This window comes from Branchiostoma lanceolatum, chromosome 9, assembly GCF_035083965.1.
Source record: "Branchiostoma lanceolatum isolate klBraLanc5 chromosome 9, klBraLanc5.hap2, whole genome shotgun sequence".
In the NCBI taxonomy this organism is placed as follows: Eukaryota; Metazoa; Chordata; class Leptocardii; order Amphioxiformes; family Branchiostomatidae; genus Branchiostoma; species Branchiostoma lanceolatum.
Window position 1 is genome coordinate 5,665,741 of NC_089730.1, and position 19,496 is coordinate 5,685,236.

The following is a 19,496-nucleotide window of genomic DNA, read 5'->3' on the forward strand; positions in this document are numbered from 1 at the left end:
ATCACCGGGGGCCAAGGTCATCGACATAGAGGATAACAGACGCACCCGGTGGATTAAGGAGGCGGTCTGGATAAGGAAGACAACACCGGTGATGAACCGAGACGAGGGGGATACAAACGTAGCCACGTTTGGGACAGTGTTCTCGCCGCAAAAGCGCCACCTACATCGGCTACTTATAGCGGTGAGAAGGAGTACTCCAGTCAGAAGCTCTGAAGAAGGTGTCTGATAGACATCGAAACGTTAGCAGGTGAGATCAATACCTGGTTGTGTAAAAAGAATCTCCTATATCCTGTTAATGTTGTTATCACGAAGCTCATCTGTGTTGGTAGTAATCATAGTGCAATACTAAACCTTTTCCAACGCTAAGGTATACACGGATCAAATTTTCAACGATTATTGTCGCTTTCTTCTGGATCAATGATGACTAATCACTTCCGAGCGTAAACTCATGAAAGCTAAAGACACGTGACTTAATTGACAATTGTTTTAACGGATACATAACGATTTCTCAGTGAACTGAATTCAGAACCAACCCTTTTTTTCAGGATCCAACGCGCAGTAAATACGTTGACTTTGCTTATACCAAGGACACATTATTTTTCTATATAATGCACTTGCTTATACTCCTCTTACAACAAGTGTACATGTATTTGTTCTAATATTATGACCTACGGACTAGCTAAAGTAGTATATCCATGAAAAACGTGTGATACGATTCAAAACGTAGTCAAACAAGGTCGTTTTGAAGGATTTGTGTCAAGATCTCCTGAAAAAGAGAGGTTTCACAACTGCAGAAAGACTTGGAAATATGTTAAAGATGTACCTTTTTGTAAAGACAGAATGCTAGTATGACAGCGGCGTTGCCAACGGTCCCGACGGCGCTAGAGATGCCCATCATACCGAGAAACAGCACGTTTTCCCACGAGACCTCTGCATAGTCACTGTCAGGGGGTAGCGTCACACCCGACTCACTTGTCAACATCCATTCTGAAAGGAAAATGACGTGATTGTAACATCATCGATTCCAACGTCCGGATCCGATATTAACATTTTCGACAGCGGCGCAACCGGCGCATGCGAAGAACATTCGAAATATTGTATCGAAGCCCGTGTGACACATTGTCAACATCCATTCTGAAAGGAAAATGACGTGATTGTAATATCATCGATTCCAACGTCCGGATCGATATTAACATTTTCGACAGCGGCGCAACCGGCGCATGCGAAGAACATTCGAAATATTGTATCGAAGCCCGTGTGACACATTGTCAACATCCAATCGGAAAAGAAATTGTACTGACGTAATTGTAATAACGTCGATTCCAACGTCCGAATCCGGTATTCAGATTTTTTTACAGCGGCGCAACTGGCACACGCGCGTTCGAAATATTCTATTGAAACCAGTATGATACAAGTGAAACCCCGTGTGATAACCCAAAATATCACCTGGTCCGGAGTTGTACTGGGAATCAGGAAGGCTATGTGTGATCATGAGTATTATCCTAGTTAGTGTTCCGGGGATCCCATACTCTGCCCTCAATTTGGACGACGCTCACGCTAAGGAAGACTCGGGTCATTAAGCCCCTATCTCACTGATCTCGCGGCACGCTGGTGGCCTCGCTACGTCCCAAACTGGATTTTTCCAAGCCTTGACTTTGTAATGTGGATGTCAAGCAAAACGTACAAGTATGAAATAAAAAAAAGGACAAGGGAACACATAAAACATAAAAAGATTAGTTTTTATCGATGAAATACGTTCAGCGCTTTGTCAAATCGCCCGGTCGCAGCGACGTCACCAACGTGCCGGTGGGTCCAGCCGCAGTGAGATAGGGGAATGGCAATATTTAAAGCTGCAAATGGCTAACTAGAGTTAAGTATTTGTGCTACATATACTTCAGGTTTGCTATGTTAGTTTAGCGATTACGGGGTCTTTTTATAAATATGAATCGGTATTGAATTTTTCTTTTTATTTGAGTTGCATGTGTGATAGTTGTGTGCCGATTTGTTTGAAATAGAGAGAACGCTAGCGATCCCCCAAAACACCCCTCCCAATGAAATGGTATGACTACCCTGCTACGTCACAAAATCAAGATGGCGGCCACTACACATGCCGACGAAACCATCAAAGGTTTTGCCACGCAAACCTGTAAATACAAAATGGCGATCTGTGTCGTCACAATTCAAGATGGCGGCCCTCACACAACCCGACAGATCCTACATAGGTTTCGCTACGCAAACCTGTAATAATTACTTTACATATACCTGGTTTGGTGTGATTACAGGAAGATGTGTTGTTAAAGAGCCACGTATCTTGGGACAGCGACTTGTTGACGAGACGCCTGTCGTTTCGGAACCTTGTGTTGTTGAAGGGCCACCCATCGATGACACGTGACTTGTTGGTCCATGTGGAGTTGCAAAGTGAGATGACATCAGGGTCAGTTTGTGTCCCCAAGGTCAGAGCTCGGCCAACTATTACAACTGAAAAAGAAAGCCAAATAAAAATCAATGTACAGAACAAAAGATACAAAACCGAACGTTCTCCTGCAGTACCAAGGTTACAAGCAGGGAACCCAAACTTGACCTTAACGTTTGTCTTCCCAAGGCCTACCCACATAAGAATTATCATCATAATCCATCCAGAGGTTCTTGAGTTATGCTGACCACTAATATCCTGAAACACTAATAAGAGCACAAGCACATACACATACACACACACACAGCTAGGCCAAAAATAACACCTCCATTCTACATGTTGGTAATAATATATATTGTGAATATTACAACTGCTTCAATTACATACCATTGATTACTTTTCTTCGAGAAATAGAATATATAGTATCAATGCCATTACTAGTTACACAACAGTTTCTCATCAATTCTTTACCAATTTTACAAGGAAAACATAATGGATTTTGGTAAATGGCCTTTCAAATGTTATAAATGGGAAAGCACAGTCGAGCATACGTGGCGTCGTGTGGCGCAAGTGTAGAGCGCGCAGCTGTCAAACAATGGGACCCGGGATCCAATCCCGGGTTGTGCCCAGAGACATGTCCGAACTTGCGCCCCGACGTTGTGCCCTTGGGAAAGACACTTAACACGACTTTCCTCACTTCACTCAGGTGTAAATGAGCACCCAGCTCATCTACGGTTAGGGACGTCCCTCGGATAGGACGTTAAATGTAGGCCCCGTGTTTGGGGAGAGCCATACCCCGCGCACGTTAAAGAACCCACCACACCTTTCAAAAAAGAGTAGGGGCATGCCCCGGTGTGAGATGGTCCAAATCTTACAGTCCGGTCTGGGATGACATCTTGAAAAGGTGATAGTTCACCTGTTATGTCAATCCTTCCACAAAATGTGGTAAATCGAAATAAATAAATAGATAGATAGATAAACATATTTTTTCACATCAAAGCAGTACTTAATAATGAAAGCAGTTCTTAATAATGAAAGCAGTACTTTCACATGAAAGCAGTACTTAATAATGTAAACGTGCTTGGTTGCCTGCCTGCCGAATTCTACCTTAAATTTTGGGTAGAAATAGGGACTTGGTCTTCGAACCTTTCAAATAACCGATAGTAAACGAATGCCTTTCAGTGACCCAAAAGAGAGCTTAAAAACGTATCTATTAGACGGTCGATGACTAGCTTATCAAACTGTAAGCCGTATAGGCCAATATAAGCTTGCTAAAAACTGATTATGAAATATTAGCTGTGGTCTTAGCAAAACGACTGCAGGATTTTCTTCCAAAATTGACCAAACTGCTTACATTATAGTCTTTATGCTAGGTTTATTGGGCAAAACGCCAGACTAATGCTAGGGTCACATTTCCAATCCGGGGCCCGGGAACGAAAAGTATGATATAAAAGACAACAAAAACGCAAAACGTACCCAAAATCATTTAAGAGCATAGCTTGTGCAAATTCATGGACATGCACTTCGATTTTTCGTTTCCGCAAACAGCCCGGCCGGGTCCCGGTTAGGAAATGTGACCCTAGCATAATACAGGACGTTACTTATTACTCTAATCTTTATATCTAAACCTGCTACAGTCGTCTGACAATAATTTGAAGAAAAAAAAACCATTTGATTCAGTGCCTCTAAGTTATGCTTAGAACTTTGGTTAAGTTTGGATTTGGACCTACATTTACTTCAATAGTATAAGCTATTTGCACGGATATAGAAATTTTGCCTCATTAATGTAGGATGGAGATCCGCTTATTTTAATTTCCAATGAGGAATCAGGTAGAGGTGTCCCTGTTATTCAATCTTACCTACCGAATGCAAGACGAGCACTCTACTCAATTAGCCATTGCACCGACGAAGTCCGCGTTATGCTACGGTCCTAACTGAGCCGGTGTCCGTAGGGGGTATGGACATCCTGCCCGGGCCCCAGAATTACAAATTTGTCCCGGTGGATTTGTCCCGGGTACGCACAAAATTACAAATTTGTCCCGGTGGATTTGTCCCGGGTACGCACAAAATTACAAATTTGTCCCGGTGGATTTGTCCCGCGGGTACGGGGAGGTACCTTCCGGTGCTCACACGATTAGCTCATGACGTTTCTTTGTTACCGGCTCCCGCGTTAATTTTAAGTCCGAGCTAAAATGATTCCGGGTCCCGGTCGGGCATAAAAATAGCCCGGCAGCTGCAGGGTGTCCCACTCAGGGCCACGTAGGGACCAGGCCAGAAAGTGCAAAATTAAAACAGCAAAAAAACAGCCCTTCAATGTTAACCCCACGGCAGGGCCCCCTTTTCCGATTCTGACCGTAGCATTACCTTGTATATGATACAGCAGCAAGACGGCAGCCGATCGGCGTCGTCGTTGCCTCATCCTCTGGGTAGCCGCACAGCAAACACTCCGTGGTTTGACCGACGAGAACGAATTTTCTTTCACAAATAAGCCTGTTTATGTTTGGATTAATCACGATCGGCTTAAATGTCACTTATGACGCACTCGACATAACAGTGTTAGAGGTCGATTGTCAATCATGCCCTTTTTTACTCTTCATAAGATTAATTTTAAGATATGAGACTTACCTAGGATTAATCTAATTACCCAAATTCGACGCTTTGCACCTGCTCACTGGTGGCGGAAAAGGGCATCGGCCGGAAGACCCACATCTTTGACACTCTAGAAGGCACAAGGATCTGACGGAAGTACGCCAAACTACGCACACAGCTCTTCCTCTACCTGTACAATACTGCACACGAGACCTACCAGGTGAGACATTGCTTACAAAACTGGCGTGGAGAAACAAAAAGTGTCCTTTAAATTTCATGTATGTGTTATAAATGTGCTAATTTGTTCGTGTTTTTTCTTCAAACAGGTCCGTGTCCGTCCACGGCACTTTATTTTTCCAGATTAACCGCAGTAACAAAGCTTAGTGTTGACAACAGTGCTTGGTAACATAGTAAGGACCTTAGCACTACGTCTTCTATAGCACATCTCCAAGAGATTGAAATTCAGGGATATTGCAGCACATGATACAATGTAGTATTATTAAGGTCTGCTAGGAAAATATACATGAGTTTGGATATGGGTATGTTATTTCTATCTTTGTTGTAACACCAGTTCTTAAATATTGCATACTAAGCTATACTCAAAAGTAGGTTCGGTATAGGCAAGTTATTACAAGTGCTTACTCCCATGATAATATAATTGTTCTAAGCGTAATGTTAAATGTAGGCAAATTAGCCTTACTGAGGGAAGTTGTGAAGTCTCCCCAGAAGTCTTCTACTCGTTTGCAATTGATGAACATGTGTTCATAATCCCCTATTTCGTTGCAGATAGTACACAGCGGTGACAACTTCTTCCATATATGTAGATGTTTACCACACGGCAAAATATTATATAATAGTTTATAATCAAATTCTAATATCTTTATACCTAATACTTTGTTCTGTGACAATGTTTCCCAGATGTTCTTCCAATCTATAACTATATCAAAAAATGCATTTTCCCAATAAGCGTGGCAAGTGCACGTGGGTATCGTACAATTGTTTGACACAATTATCGAATACAAGCGCTTGCTACTTAACTTGTCTACCTGTATGTTACATTTGTCAAACCACATTTTGCCATTATATTTCAGTAATTGACATTCTTCATCATGATCTACATGACATTATATTGATTATTATTAGACGGAATTCTTTCTTCACTAGAAAAGTATCATTTAAACTTAAATAGACAACCACGAGCAACATTTCAAAAAGAAGAATAATTTGAATGGTACCCTATTTTCCCCTAATTATTAGGTGATCAACATTATATAAAGAACAGTCCATAGTATTGTTTTTACATTGTTATGTTTGAAAGTAGCATTTTAGTTTTACATTTTGTATCCTCTAGACCACGTGTGGTCCTTTGTGCATTTAGTCCATCTGGGCAGGAATATGCAATCAAGACTATCATTATTATCATTATCATATCACTCGGGATAAAGACGAATAAGATAATGACAAAAAAAGACCGAGATACTTTTTTATATCGCCCCACTCGCTCTGAAATTAATTTTTGCACACTGTCACGTAAATACCCTTCGTCTTAATTTTTCCATTTTCCACGATAATAGGGCGACTATAGACTATACACTATTTGTTCGTGCAAATACTCTTGATTTTCTGTGCGTGTTGCAAAAGATGGGGGGAGTTTTGCACATGGTCTTCGAGAAACTATCCCACCAAGATGATGATGATGTTCCATAATAAGGCTCTTTTGCTGAAAATATCGGTCACCTGAAAGCGATTCTTTTCTTTTAGAACTTGTCCTGCTGGATTTCCAGAGCAAAAATATACCCCCACTGCTAAAGTGCCCAGACACCTTTGAAACAAAGGGTACTAGTTTGATATTGCTCATTTTTAGTTACTTCGCTTTACAACAACCACGCGGGTGCAACGCACGCATTCTAGAAAAGCCCTCAACCCGACAATTGTCAGGGCTAGCATACAGAACAAGCATGTGCAAACCGACAATTGTCGGGCTCAGCAGGACTAACAACTACTGGTTTCTCCAGTTAACTATCACTGTGATGATCATGTCAAAAGTCTGTTCTAATGTCTATTGATTTTGTTCCGCTATAGATGACTTTAAAGGGAGGTTAAACTTAAAATTGAAAATTCTACTTTGCTAAATATACCCCAAAGTCAAGTCCTCACTTGTTTTACATAAGCCCGCCATAGTTCAGGGCTCTCCCGTCATTTGTAACTTGGGTTGTTCTTAACTTAGGGGCATATTTAGCAAATTATAGTAGACTTTTCAATTTTAAGTTTAGCCTGATTCTAGACCAATTTAAATTTATTTGATTTGTTATGAGATACGCAATTTAGCTCCAAAGGCTACTAAGTATTTTAATCGAATAGATTTACCATTCATCAAACGTCATACTGCGTGTGACCTCACTTAGCCTGCCGATTTTTTGTACAGTGTCATCGCTTTGGAAAAGAACATTCCCATCAGGAATGAAACCACCACAGAACCCACTAAAATGCTGGACCACAGCTCTGTGCTTAGCCAGGCAGCGATGTATTCTTGCGTGCATGCCCCTGCACTTCCCCCCGTCGACGCTAGGGTTGTAGTTTCTGTTGTAATCATCTCAGTGGATGACGCAGTTTTTCCTTGCACGTGTGTAGTCCCCTCTGTAGACGATAGGGGCGTTGTTGGCAGATCCGGGCTTCGCGTCGATGTAGTTCCCTCGGTCGTCGGTAGGGGCACTTCTATCTCGTACAGATCCAGTTCTATTGGCCAGTGGTCACTGACGTCATATGCCTGCATAAACGTAAACAGATATAAAATCCTTAAACATGTTTATTCGTTATAAGGAGAAAAGCAATCGAATAAATGCCGATTTTAGCAAGAAGGATAGAATCGTGACTAATTTTTGGCGATGTCTCAGGGCGGAGACTTTTTTAACAGTGGCCACAGAAAATTACTTTCCATACCGTTTGTCATGAACCGTTATGAGACCTGTTCAATGTTTCTGGAGTGATTTTAGACAAGCATGCTGCGCACAGCGGTACATCATGATACAGTTATCCAAGGGGCTTTTCAGATCATCACGTAAATCTCAATACTATTTGTTTAAAGAGGACTTCTATGGATGTCCCTGTAGCTCAATTGGTAGCGGCTTCGCAGTTGAGCCTCTTGTTTCCAAATTAGTTGGATCCGGGAGACCCCGGATCGAATCCGGGAAGGGTATCCTTGTCGGAGCTGCACCGTCTTTGGGAAGAGACGAAAAATGGGGGTCCCGTGTTCGAGGAGGTGCCTTGAGCGCGTTACAACAGCCTCATTACTCATATGGGTACCTACTGGCTGTAATAATACAACCTGGTGAATTATATACTAATCTCCAAGCAGATGCAAAACGCTAGGCAAAATCGCAATGTTTATCAAGCTTCCTGTTGTACGGAGTAGCGGGCCTTTCTAGAAACAAGAAGAGTAACGTTACGATTTTGAGTTTCTACATCTGCTTGGAGATTAGATAAACATGTAATATACTAGTATTGACATGTTTAGTGATCTTACCAGATCTTGGGTGATGTTAAAGGCGTCCTTGTAGTTGAAGACAGAAACTGAGCTCGCGTTGATTCCGTTCACGAAATCGTCTCCAGCAACGACAAACCTGAGAATAGGACAAACAAGCGTAGTTCAATTAGTTAAAATCCTCCCACACCATTATTGATGTATCGGGCGGTGCCCATCTCCGTTTCATAGCCCTGGGCACACTGTGGTGCAATCACTGTAGCAGGGGGCTAGTCACTGGCAGTGAAGTGTGTTTAACTTCAGTTAACTTCTATACTGTTTCAGAAGTATGTACCATTTTTATAAAGTCTTCGGTATGACTCAATACGCCTCTTGTCCAGAGGTGTCCTACCTGGGGCTTGAACTCCAGTCCTTCTGGTCCAAGTAATTTGAACCAGATGTGGTGAGAGACAGAAGCGCAGACCACTACACCACAGGGACACCCCCTGCAGTTCAATACCTAACTACTAATTCAGCTATAATTCAAACGATAAGAAAAATACAAAGACGTATTGGTGCATGAAAATGAGCGACTTTCGAAAGGTCAAATACAAACTACAAAATATAAATACAATAAAAATCTTAAAATTCTACTTAATAAGCAATTAATGCAATGAAATAACATGCAGGTTGAGAAACGAATACGTTATGTCATGTCAATACTTGTCCATTTGTGCATTGCGGTTTTTCGGTAGTTCCAGCATGCTATAGAGTTGTGGTATACCATATGATCATAATGAAACGCACGAGGCGAGTAGTACCGGGAATAGAACCCGGGTCGCCAGCTCACGGACCCAACGTACTTACCACAAGGCTAAAAGGTCCGGACAGTTAGACTGGTTAGTAAGTTATCAAAACATCTAAGAATACAAGCAAAACGCGTGATGTACCAACCTGTCGTAAGCGCAGTCCGTGGTTGTTTTAACAGTCGTGTCTGCGTCACTTCCGATCAGCCAGGTGAACCTCGGGTCAGTCCACAGGCGGATCTGGTCCCACTCGCCGGAAGTGACGTAGCGACAGTCGGCGTTCAGGTCGCCAAGTACCATGACGTCATCGACGCCCCATCTAGCAAAAGCGTCCTGGTAGACGTCAAAGAGGTGATCGATCTCTTGGACAGCCTCGTGCGGGGCAGTTTGGCACGGGATGAGGACGAAGTCTTGCACGACTGGGAGAGAGGGAAAGAGGGATGGAGAGAGATATACAACCTAAACTTGTTTATGCACTCACTCGCTCACTTTTGAGATACTGTATCCCAAGGAAAGGGAATTTTCACAAGCCGTTTCGTTGTCCTAATTATGCCACTATTCTATTCTAGCTCCAGTTCTATATCCTCTTTAGAATTCGGCAAGATATAAGAGGAGCGGTCTGGACACACATGAATCAATGTGGCAGTACAGTTAGGCCTAAAATATTTTGTTTCCGGTAACGATACTGAAAGAATTAAGGTCGGTAGGTAGGGATTTTTTTTTTTTTCTTTTGAAATCTCGACCGAAGTGATACAGCAAATACAGTTTAGCATGGTAGAACTAGAATGTATCAGGACAACGGTGTTTTCAACATCATACTGTATTTATACAGGTATACATTATAGAAGGACAACAAAGAAGCACAATGCCTACTACACGTTCCTACACCAACGGTTAAAAGCCTTAAGGACTCATTCATGAGTTTTTTCGCCTCACGCTATAATAGTATTCTCCAAGCAGAGGCTTCGATCGAGAGGGGTAGTTTTGTCCGGGATTTCTAACGTCCCTCTCCTCTCACCTCTGGAGGATAACGCATCAGGGCGGGGCTATCCTTTCAGAATCGGTGTCGCTGCCCCTCCCTGTGTACCATTAAGTTTTCGTGAGAGGAGAGGGACGTTAGAAATCCCAGACAAAACTACCCCTCTCGATAGAAGCCTCTGCTTGGAGAATACAATAATACGTGCTTTACATGGGTGCGTTCGTAATGAAGCTATTGGAAATGCACCAATACCATTCTTTCTATGTTGAGAATATTTACCCTAGACCGTGCGAAAAAAATTGCACTTAGCTACACCCCCCACCAAAAAGGCATTTTCTAGCTTTAAGCGCTCGACCGCATCACCCGAAATGCAAGGCTGTGGACGTCCGACCTCGCGCGCGGCTGCCGAAATTTACCAGCTAATTTCTTCAGTTACAAACAAAGTTTTCATCAGTTTGACGCTTGAGATCAGTTGGGCTGGCTAAAAGGGAATTTTCCCACCGATATAAACACACGTTCATGCAGCCGTTCATTTTTTGGGCAACGGACTCTTTGAGGGTACCCGCTCGGAGTAATACAGGGATGAGACATTAAGGTTAGTCTTTTAACAGTGTGTGAAATACAGAAGGTCTGCAAGAAAATGTGGAAGACCGATTAGATTCTGTTTGAATCTTCATCACCCATATGTCAGCTCCAAAAGTTTGTGTTCCTTGCGGTGGACTAAAAAAGGGGGAAAGCGGAAACACAACATTTTTTTCTTAGCCCTTATTGGACCAGAAACGATCCCATGATTCCTACCTGTTTGGGACGAGTTGAACCTGATGACGTAAGGTTCCCGCGCAAAAGTGTCGTTCCCAGAGCTCTCGTCCCCATCGTCATAGAGGTAGGCGTCCGACACCGACAAACCCGACGATTCCCTTCATACCATATATGGAAAAGGGCGCGAAAACGTTGAATTAACATAAACCGTAATAGAACGACTTAAGAGTATCAACATTATGTAGATAGATGTAAAGTAGACCGCATTGTGTCTTCTATCAAATTATCATGATAACTTAGAATGTACACTCAGCCCAGAAAGTTTGGAAACTTAACTTTGGTCGATAATATCTCCGTTGTTTCTTGATCAATTTCAATGCATTATATATTGTTGGAAAGTTTGTGTAATTTCCTTTCCTATGATACCCCACTCATTATGATTGCAATCTCATGGAGCGAGCACCAGGCCTGCTTACGCGAGGTGGTTGTAGAAAAAAAGTGCCCAAATTTCCATGCTAGAGTCAAACACTCAGCGCAAAAAGTTCGGTATCATAGGAAAGAAAAAGCACACAAGCTGTTCAATGATACATAAATCATTGAAATTGATCGAGAAACAAAGGAGATATGATCGACCAAAGTTAAGTTTCCAAACCTTTTGTGCTGAGTGTATGTGTAGATTCATCATCATCATCACCTAAAGCCCCCCTCTCACTGGACCCGCGACGCGTTGGCGACCTCATTGCGACTGAGAGATTTGACACCGCGCTAAACTAATTTCATCGCTAAAAAACGAATCTTTTTACGCTTTGCGTGATCTGTTGTCTTTTTACACTTGTACATTTTGCATGGTATTCCCATGTAAAGTCAAGGCTAACTCAAATTCAATCTAGTACGCAGCGAGGTCGCCAACGCGTCGCGGGTCCAGTGAGAGAGGGCTTTACCGAAGTGTCTTACAACAGTTACTTACTTGTAGAAGAACCCATACTGCTCCTTGTCATTTGTTCTGCCCAATCGGTCACTCAGAATCAAGGAGTAGGGGTTTTCCGTGCGACTGTGTGTGGTCGGAAATGAGACAAAATATTTGAAATTTCATTTCATCCAGCTAGCAAGTTAGTCTCTACCAGACTAACCGCGCTGGCTATAGGGAAAATATTTACCAGGGGAGTTTGGCCATGGAGGGTTTCATTCGCAGGTGCAGTTAGGATTGCATATTAGACCCTCTCTACGGAGCCGACTCCCCTCATACATTTGAGTGGCGTCGTGTGGCGCAAGTGTAGAGCGCGCGGCTGTCAAACAATGGGACCCGGGATCTAGTCCCCGGTTGTGCCTAGAGACATGTCCGAACTTGCGCCCCGACGTTGTGCCCTTTGGAAAGGCACTTAACACGACTTTCCTCACTTCACTCAAGTGTAAATGAGTACCTAGCTCATCTAGGGTTAGGGACATCCCTCGGATAGGACGTTAAATGGAGGTCCCGTGTTTGGGGAGAGCCACACCCCGCACACGTTAAAGAACCCACCACACCTTTCGAAAAAGAGTAGGGGCATGCCCCGGTGTGCGATGGTCCAAATCTTACAGTCCCGTCTGGGATGACATCTTGAAAAGGTGATAGTTCACCTGTTATGAGGGTCTGCATGCCCTTTTTCGTTAAGCGTTACGAGCGATTTTAATTCACCGTTAATCGTTACCGGCCGCCCTGAATTTACCGTTAAGCGTTATCGGTATATTAATCGTGAAGCGTTACCGGTCGTTTTAATTCCTCGTTAAGCGTTATTTGTCATCCTGAATTCAACGTTAAGCGTTATTGAGTTATTCCTCGTTACGCAGGAAAAAGCATTTCAGTGGGTCAAGATTTCAAAATTTTCTCCAGGGAGCACACGGCTCCGGCGAAAATATGTCGGTAGGGCGCCCCCAGCCACCGACAAAATTTCAAGCTGAAACACTTCAGATCTATTTTTCACTCTACCAGCAAAGCTTTCTCCTCAAAATTCAGGAAATTAAGCGTTTCGCGGTTCAAGATTTTAAAATTTTCCCCGGGTGCATGCCGGGCCTCTGTCGAAAAATATTGACAGGAGGGCGTCGACCCCCAAAACTCAAGCTGAAGCTCGTCTGTATTTTTTCACAAACAGAGATAACTTACATTACCAGTAATATTTGCCCATCGAAATGCAAGAAATAGCATTTCAGGGTGTCAAGAATTTTCCCCGGGAGCATGTCGCAGCTCTGGCGAGGTCTGGAGGGTGTGACGCCCCTCAAAAATCAAGCTGAAACTTTTTTTTTTTTTTTTCCAAATAGAGATATCATATAACTTAGCTTACCCTTCAGCAAAATCCCCCCTTCAGTCAGAATGCAGGAAATAGTGTTTCAGAGGGTCAAGATTTCCAAATTTTCGTCGCGTCTTCAGCGCTCTTCATCGTGATCATGAACATTTCGTCCCACCAATACGAAATTTCCTGTCGCCGCCGAATTTAAAGGGTTCAGAGCAGGCATGCGAAAATGGCATAGCGTAATAGGTCTCTTGCCACAAGATCAGGACGACTAGTGGCAAAAAAACTTGTCTTCAGGGGTATCTCATGTTCTAAAAATGCTGAATTTACCGTTAAGCGTTATCGGCCGGCCTGAATTTACCGTTAAGCGTTATCGGCTGGCCTGAATTTACCGTTAAGCGTTGCCAGGATCCCCCCATGCAGACCCTCTGTTATGTCAATCGTTCCACAAAATCTGGTAAATCAAAATAAATAAATACAATTCACTCTATTTGGCTAACTTCCACTATTTTCCCAGCGATCCGCGGGGCCTGGTGGTGGAGGCTATAGCAAATATCCATTGACCTAAATCCGATAGCCTCCGCCAGGCCTCGCGAATCGCTGGGGAAATAGTAGAAATAGTAGAAACCCTCCATGGCCAAACTCCCCTGGCAAATATTTTCCCTATAGCCTGCGCGGTTAGTCTGGTAGAGACTATGAAATCGAGACGTCTTAATTAAAGTACTTCAGATGCCCTCAGACTCGAAGAAAAGTAGCAACGGAAAACTCTAGATTGTCCTTATTCAAAGTTTTTGCGTTGACCTCCACATTGCGAAGAGGAATATGGTGACATCAAGTTGCATATTTCAAATAGATACAATAAGGCCTTAAAGAGGCCCAAAGTAATATTAGGGCCAAAAATATGGAAATGAAAAAAATTATGAAATCTATATAGTAGTGACATTTACTAACACTGTTTATCTCATTTGCGTAATAACTTCATAGTTTGAGCATTTCAAAACCTCTCAAAAACGTACTGTACGATGATCCTTTAAGTATTGCAAGCCTACAAAAACACAGCGACTATTTTCAGTGAGTTCTCACATAACAACGTTGTATTTTTGCATCATGGACATCACTATACATTGTGATTGTGATGTTTGAACTAATCATGAATAGAAATGAGTAAATGAATTGACTTTCAAAATAATATTTTAGGTTTGCTTTGGGCGTATTGAGAACTGTACGAATACAAAATATCTGAGCACTTACTTGTTCAACTGATCCAGGAAGTCGTAGATGGCGGTCTGGGAAGCATCTTTGATCTCCATCACCAGAAACAGGTCGTAACGCTCAACGGTCTAAAGTTGCGAAGGCAGGTGGATAGATATCGGTGAATAGTTTCATCAGGTTGGCAAGTCACTTAATAAAAAAGAGTCTTTGTACACAACCTAGTGTTTTATTCAACCGACGTTTCGGTGATCGTCTTTCACCTTCCTCGGGTTCAAACGTTTGGAACCACATTGTAAACACCACATTAACTATCTCTGTATACATGTAAATACTTTACTTTTGGGACCGCATCTGTAAGCAGCGACACCTATGACTGCAGTACAAAGTGAACCAGTCAACTTTCCCTGAAGAAGGTGATAGGTAATCACCGAATCGTTGGTTGAATAAAACACTAAGTCTTGGTTGTGTGCGAAAAAAGTCTTTTTATTCGGATAGAATTATAGTTTTATAAAATACTTACACAGTACTAAAGTACATTGACTTCCGTAAGGTATTGTACAAGTACACCCCCACAAAAGAGGGATATCCCAGGTAAAAGCACAAAATATATGCCTCTATATGAGGGGTTCGCACTATAGTATATGATCTAATATCTAAGATTAAAACGTTCTACAATATATGTAACACATTATGATTTGTCCACGTTTTTATTTGTTATAATAGAAAACCTTTGTAGCCGTAACAGTCTTCGATAACCCAACTTTAGTACAGGGCTTGCACTTCTCTCTATTAGAGCCTGTTCACATATATCGCACGATCATCGCACGCTTTTTGAGATAGCCATGCATGTGTCCTGCAAAATCCAGCTGTTTTCTTACGAAAGTGGTTGTCTTAGATCCTTGCCATTTGTTGTTTCTGTCAAAGCCTGCTTGAAAATTCTACAACATCAAAACTGTACAATGGCCTACCACGAATGTGATCGCACAGTAAAGCCCCTATCTCACTGAACCCGCGTTGGCGACTTCGCTGCGACCGGGTGATTTGACAGAGCGCTCAACGAATTTTATTTTTAGAAAAGGTTTGTGTGTTTTGTTGTCTTTTCAGTCATACTTGTACGTATTTGCAGGATATTCCCATTTTCAAAGTCAAGGGTAACACAAATCCAATTTAGGTCACAGCGAGATCTCTGACGCGCCGCGAGTTCAGTGAGATACGGCTTTTACAATAAACATCCAATCGTCGCCGTGGCAATAGTCTTTATTGCCTGCCTTGTTTTTTTGGGTTTAGGTAAAGTTTGCGGCCGAAATATCAAATCATGCACTTAGCCCATATTGGTAAGAACATGAAAATAAAGATTATTCCTTCCTTAAATGCATTTGTTATGAATATAACCTTTAAAACTACTAAACTGTTGAAACTCACCTGTAGTAGAATGTTCACAACATCTGGTTTCGACATCTTGGTCACTCCAAAAACTTGTATGTTGAAACTTCCGATTTTCAGACAAGTGGCTACGTGGTAACCTGCCAGTAGAGCCAAGCAGAGTTGCAGTCGAAGGAAGACTCCAAACTTTCCCATGATGTTGACGTTCCGAGCTTCGCTGTGGCGACGTTGTTAACCCTTTGACAAACCAGATATTTGGGACAAACGTTGAACTGTTATTCAATGTGAACTAGAGTTCCACGAACACATTATCTTCGCCAAATAATCAAGGCTTATTATGGAGAGAGATTGATATTTACGTGCTTATATTTCCCTGCAAATTTGATCATGCACCATACCATTTGGAAGTTATGATGGGGCGAATGAGTCCAGTCTAGACGGGGTTAAAAATCATTTGGTGGTACAGGTATGGTGATATTGTATGGGCCACAAAGGTTCGATATTGCAGTGTTGTAAGTTGAAAGTGATGATGACATGTATGTATATATATATATTGACTGTACCATTTCATCATCACTTTCAACTTACAATAAATCTTTATTCCATATCATACACATTTTCAAAGACATAGTACATGTGACTTTCTGCACCTAGCAGTGGTGCAGTTTTGGTACAATGATATTCATGAAATTCATGAAATTCATGAAATTCATAAATATCATAGTATCATGATATCACAATATCACAATATCATAATATCATACTGTCATAATATGATACTATCATACTATCATACTATGATACTATCATACTATCATACTATCAAACTATCAAACTATCAAACTATCATACCTAATATATCATAATATCATAATATCATAATATCATAATATCATAATATCATGATATCATGATATCATAATATCATAATATCATAATATCATAATATCATAATATCATAATATCATAATATCATAATATCATAATATCATAATATCATAATATCATAATATCATAATATCATAATATCATAATATCATAATATCATAATATCATAATATCATAATATCATAATATCATAATATCATAATATTCTGGGCCACAAACTGCATAATATCATAATATCATAATATCATAATATCATAATATCATAATATCATACTAGTAGGTATTGACAGCACATGCCATAATATGGCGCTTATCATAATATCATAATATCATAATATCATAATATCATAATATCATAATGAGGATACTGTTCTCGTCGTGCTTGCCGTAACTGAGAACTTATTGAACATTGTCTTTTGATGGGTCTTTAAAAATCATTTGGGTAAATCTTTCTTGTATTTGCTTTCACTGTCGAATTTTACGAGGAAGGTGTGGACATCATGGCATGTGCTGTCAATACCTACTACTGTTGCGAATGCGCCCTTAACAATTCCGTCTAATATGTTAACGTTGGCAGTGACCACGACTCTTGTCCCTACTGCTATTGACAATATCTCTCTAAAGCCTCCTGTTTCACTTTTTTTGGAGGGTGTTAGATTTGTGAGACCTGTTACTGTTTTTCGTGTCTCTGTCTTAAATGTGAAACACCCTGGATGGGAGTTCAGTCAGGTCCTGATGGGTAGCATGGGTCTGTTTTAAAGATTATCCTGATTTTGAGGATGTTTATATCACTATTAGCGCAAGAACCTTTTCTTACTCTCATCTACGAAGGACTGTGGTCCACATCCAGTGTGGTATATACAACTGCATTTTACATACCACATAAAGCTTAGTATAATGCCTTCTGTAGTGCCTGCTGCTTGCACATTTCCTTATATTCATCGTTTTGACTTGTCCCACACAGGGCCATACCTTTCCTGTGTTTGTTTGTTGATATAAGCTCCGTCCCAGCGGGAGTGTAGTTTGGCCGGTTGTTTTTGAATGGTCACCAGAGAGCATCAATCTAATTTGCACAGGCCTGCTGACAAGCAGGTGTTGTCCTTAGATATAGGTCGACAAAAGGTACTTAAAAATGTAATTATAAACAAGCCTATTTCACCACTTAATTAGACCCTGATTACAATTTCATACGTCTTTATTTGTTAATCATTACCTCAATAACCTACCTGTCCAAAACAATGCAAATTCATCAAACCCTACCCGAGTTATTCGCCTCCAACGGTAACATGAAAAAATCCCACTGCAGTTCTAAGCAATCCACTAGGGGGTCTAAACTTACATCACTTACTCCCTGCCCCAAGAGCTGTACACCACTTAAAAATCGTTACCATAGCACTTGTAGGAAATTTGACTACAAGCTTTCGGCGAATCTATAAACTTTCCTCATTTATTATGCAAATTATCGTCTTATTTGCATGACAAGTATTCAGTTATGTGAAGCATCACCGAAACTATCCACATGCCATAAATTATGATAATCCGTCAATCCCTGCTGGAGTTATTCGTCTCCAAATGTATTAACAAAAACGCCAACTGCAGTTCTAAACGAGCAGCTAGGGGGCCTTAATTCCCACCACTCACTTGCCGTCCCAGAAGCTATATACTACAAAAAAATCATGAACCTGACGCCTCCAGAAAATTTGGCCTCAAACGTTGAAGCTCCGTTGCAGTACCTCAAATACCCGCTAGGATGCCCATTATCGAACTTGACCTTCCTCTTTGACATCACTACCTATCCACGAAATATCATGCACAACCGCCAATAGCTCCTCGAGTTATGCTGGCGACATACAAACCCACACACACACAAAGCCTGCTGCAGTTCTGTAGGAAAGCGCCAAATAAATCATTTTAAAACTTGACCTCCGTTCCCACAATCTCTTCCAAACTACCAAAAATCATTGAGATCCATCAACGTTTCCGTCACTTTTTTTGCCTACATACAAACACAGAAAAATTAAAAGTCCGCTGCAGTATTGTTGGAAAACGTCAGGTGAACGATTTTTGAAATTGACCTTCCTTTGCACAACCACTACACACCTACCAAATATCACGAAGATCCATCAAAGGTTTCCCGAGTTATGCTCTTGACATACATACAGACCCACACAACAGCCGGCTCAACCGAAAACATAATCTACTCCGAGTTCCTCGGCGAAGATAATAACCCTCAATAGTCTAGTTTAGCATTAGCCTAAATGATGCAATGTGTGACAACTTGGATTCATGTTTGCCTACCTACCGTGTCTAGCCTGGTCCCAGTCTCTAAGGGTCGGCTTAGGGGTTTTTACCGGGCCCAGTTTGCTTTATTGAACCGTTTCTGATAGCCTTCCTACCGCTACTACTACTTCCGCTTGCCACCCTACTTTCCCAGGCGACGTAATCTAATCTAAGGCCGTAAACACACCCCGAGCGGACTAAGATGTCTTGGCGGGCAGGGGTCACTCACAGTGCCGCAGAGATATCGAGGAGCCCCCGATGGTATGGATTTCAGGCTAACCGTGTCCAGCGCATGGACGAATTGACTACGCACGCCCAAGCATGGTTCACACAAGACTAATCCATTGTTGCTACAATTTAGAGTCGGTAATGTGACGTAACAGCTCTAGAACTGGTGGCGGCGCGGTGGCGCAGTGGCAGGGTGTTTGGCTCCAAAACCCAGAGGTCCTGAGTTCGAATC

At 41.8% G+C, this 19,496-nt stretch overlaps 1 protein-coding gene across 1 annotated transcript; it reads right to left on the reverse strand.

Moving 5' to 3' along the window:
* Positions 1–7,306: 7,306 nt before the first annotated feature.
* LOC136441842 (deoxyribonuclease-1-like) lies at positions 7,307–16,101 on the reverse strand. The gene is made up of 7 exons (XM_066438362.1): positions 15,908–16,101; positions 14,525–14,613; positions 11,974–12,057; positions 11,046–11,164; positions 9,417–9,687; positions 8,526–8,622; positions 7,307–7,769 (listed from the first exon to the last, which is right to left on the reverse strand). Exons 1-7 carry the CDS (start codon positions 16,061–16,063, stop codon positions 7,404–7,406), a joined length of 1,182 nt encoding a protein of 393 aa, XP_066294459.1. The 5' UTR covers positions 16,064–16,101; the 3' UTR covers positions 7,307–7,403.
* Positions 16,102–19,496: the final 3,395 nt, after the last annotated feature.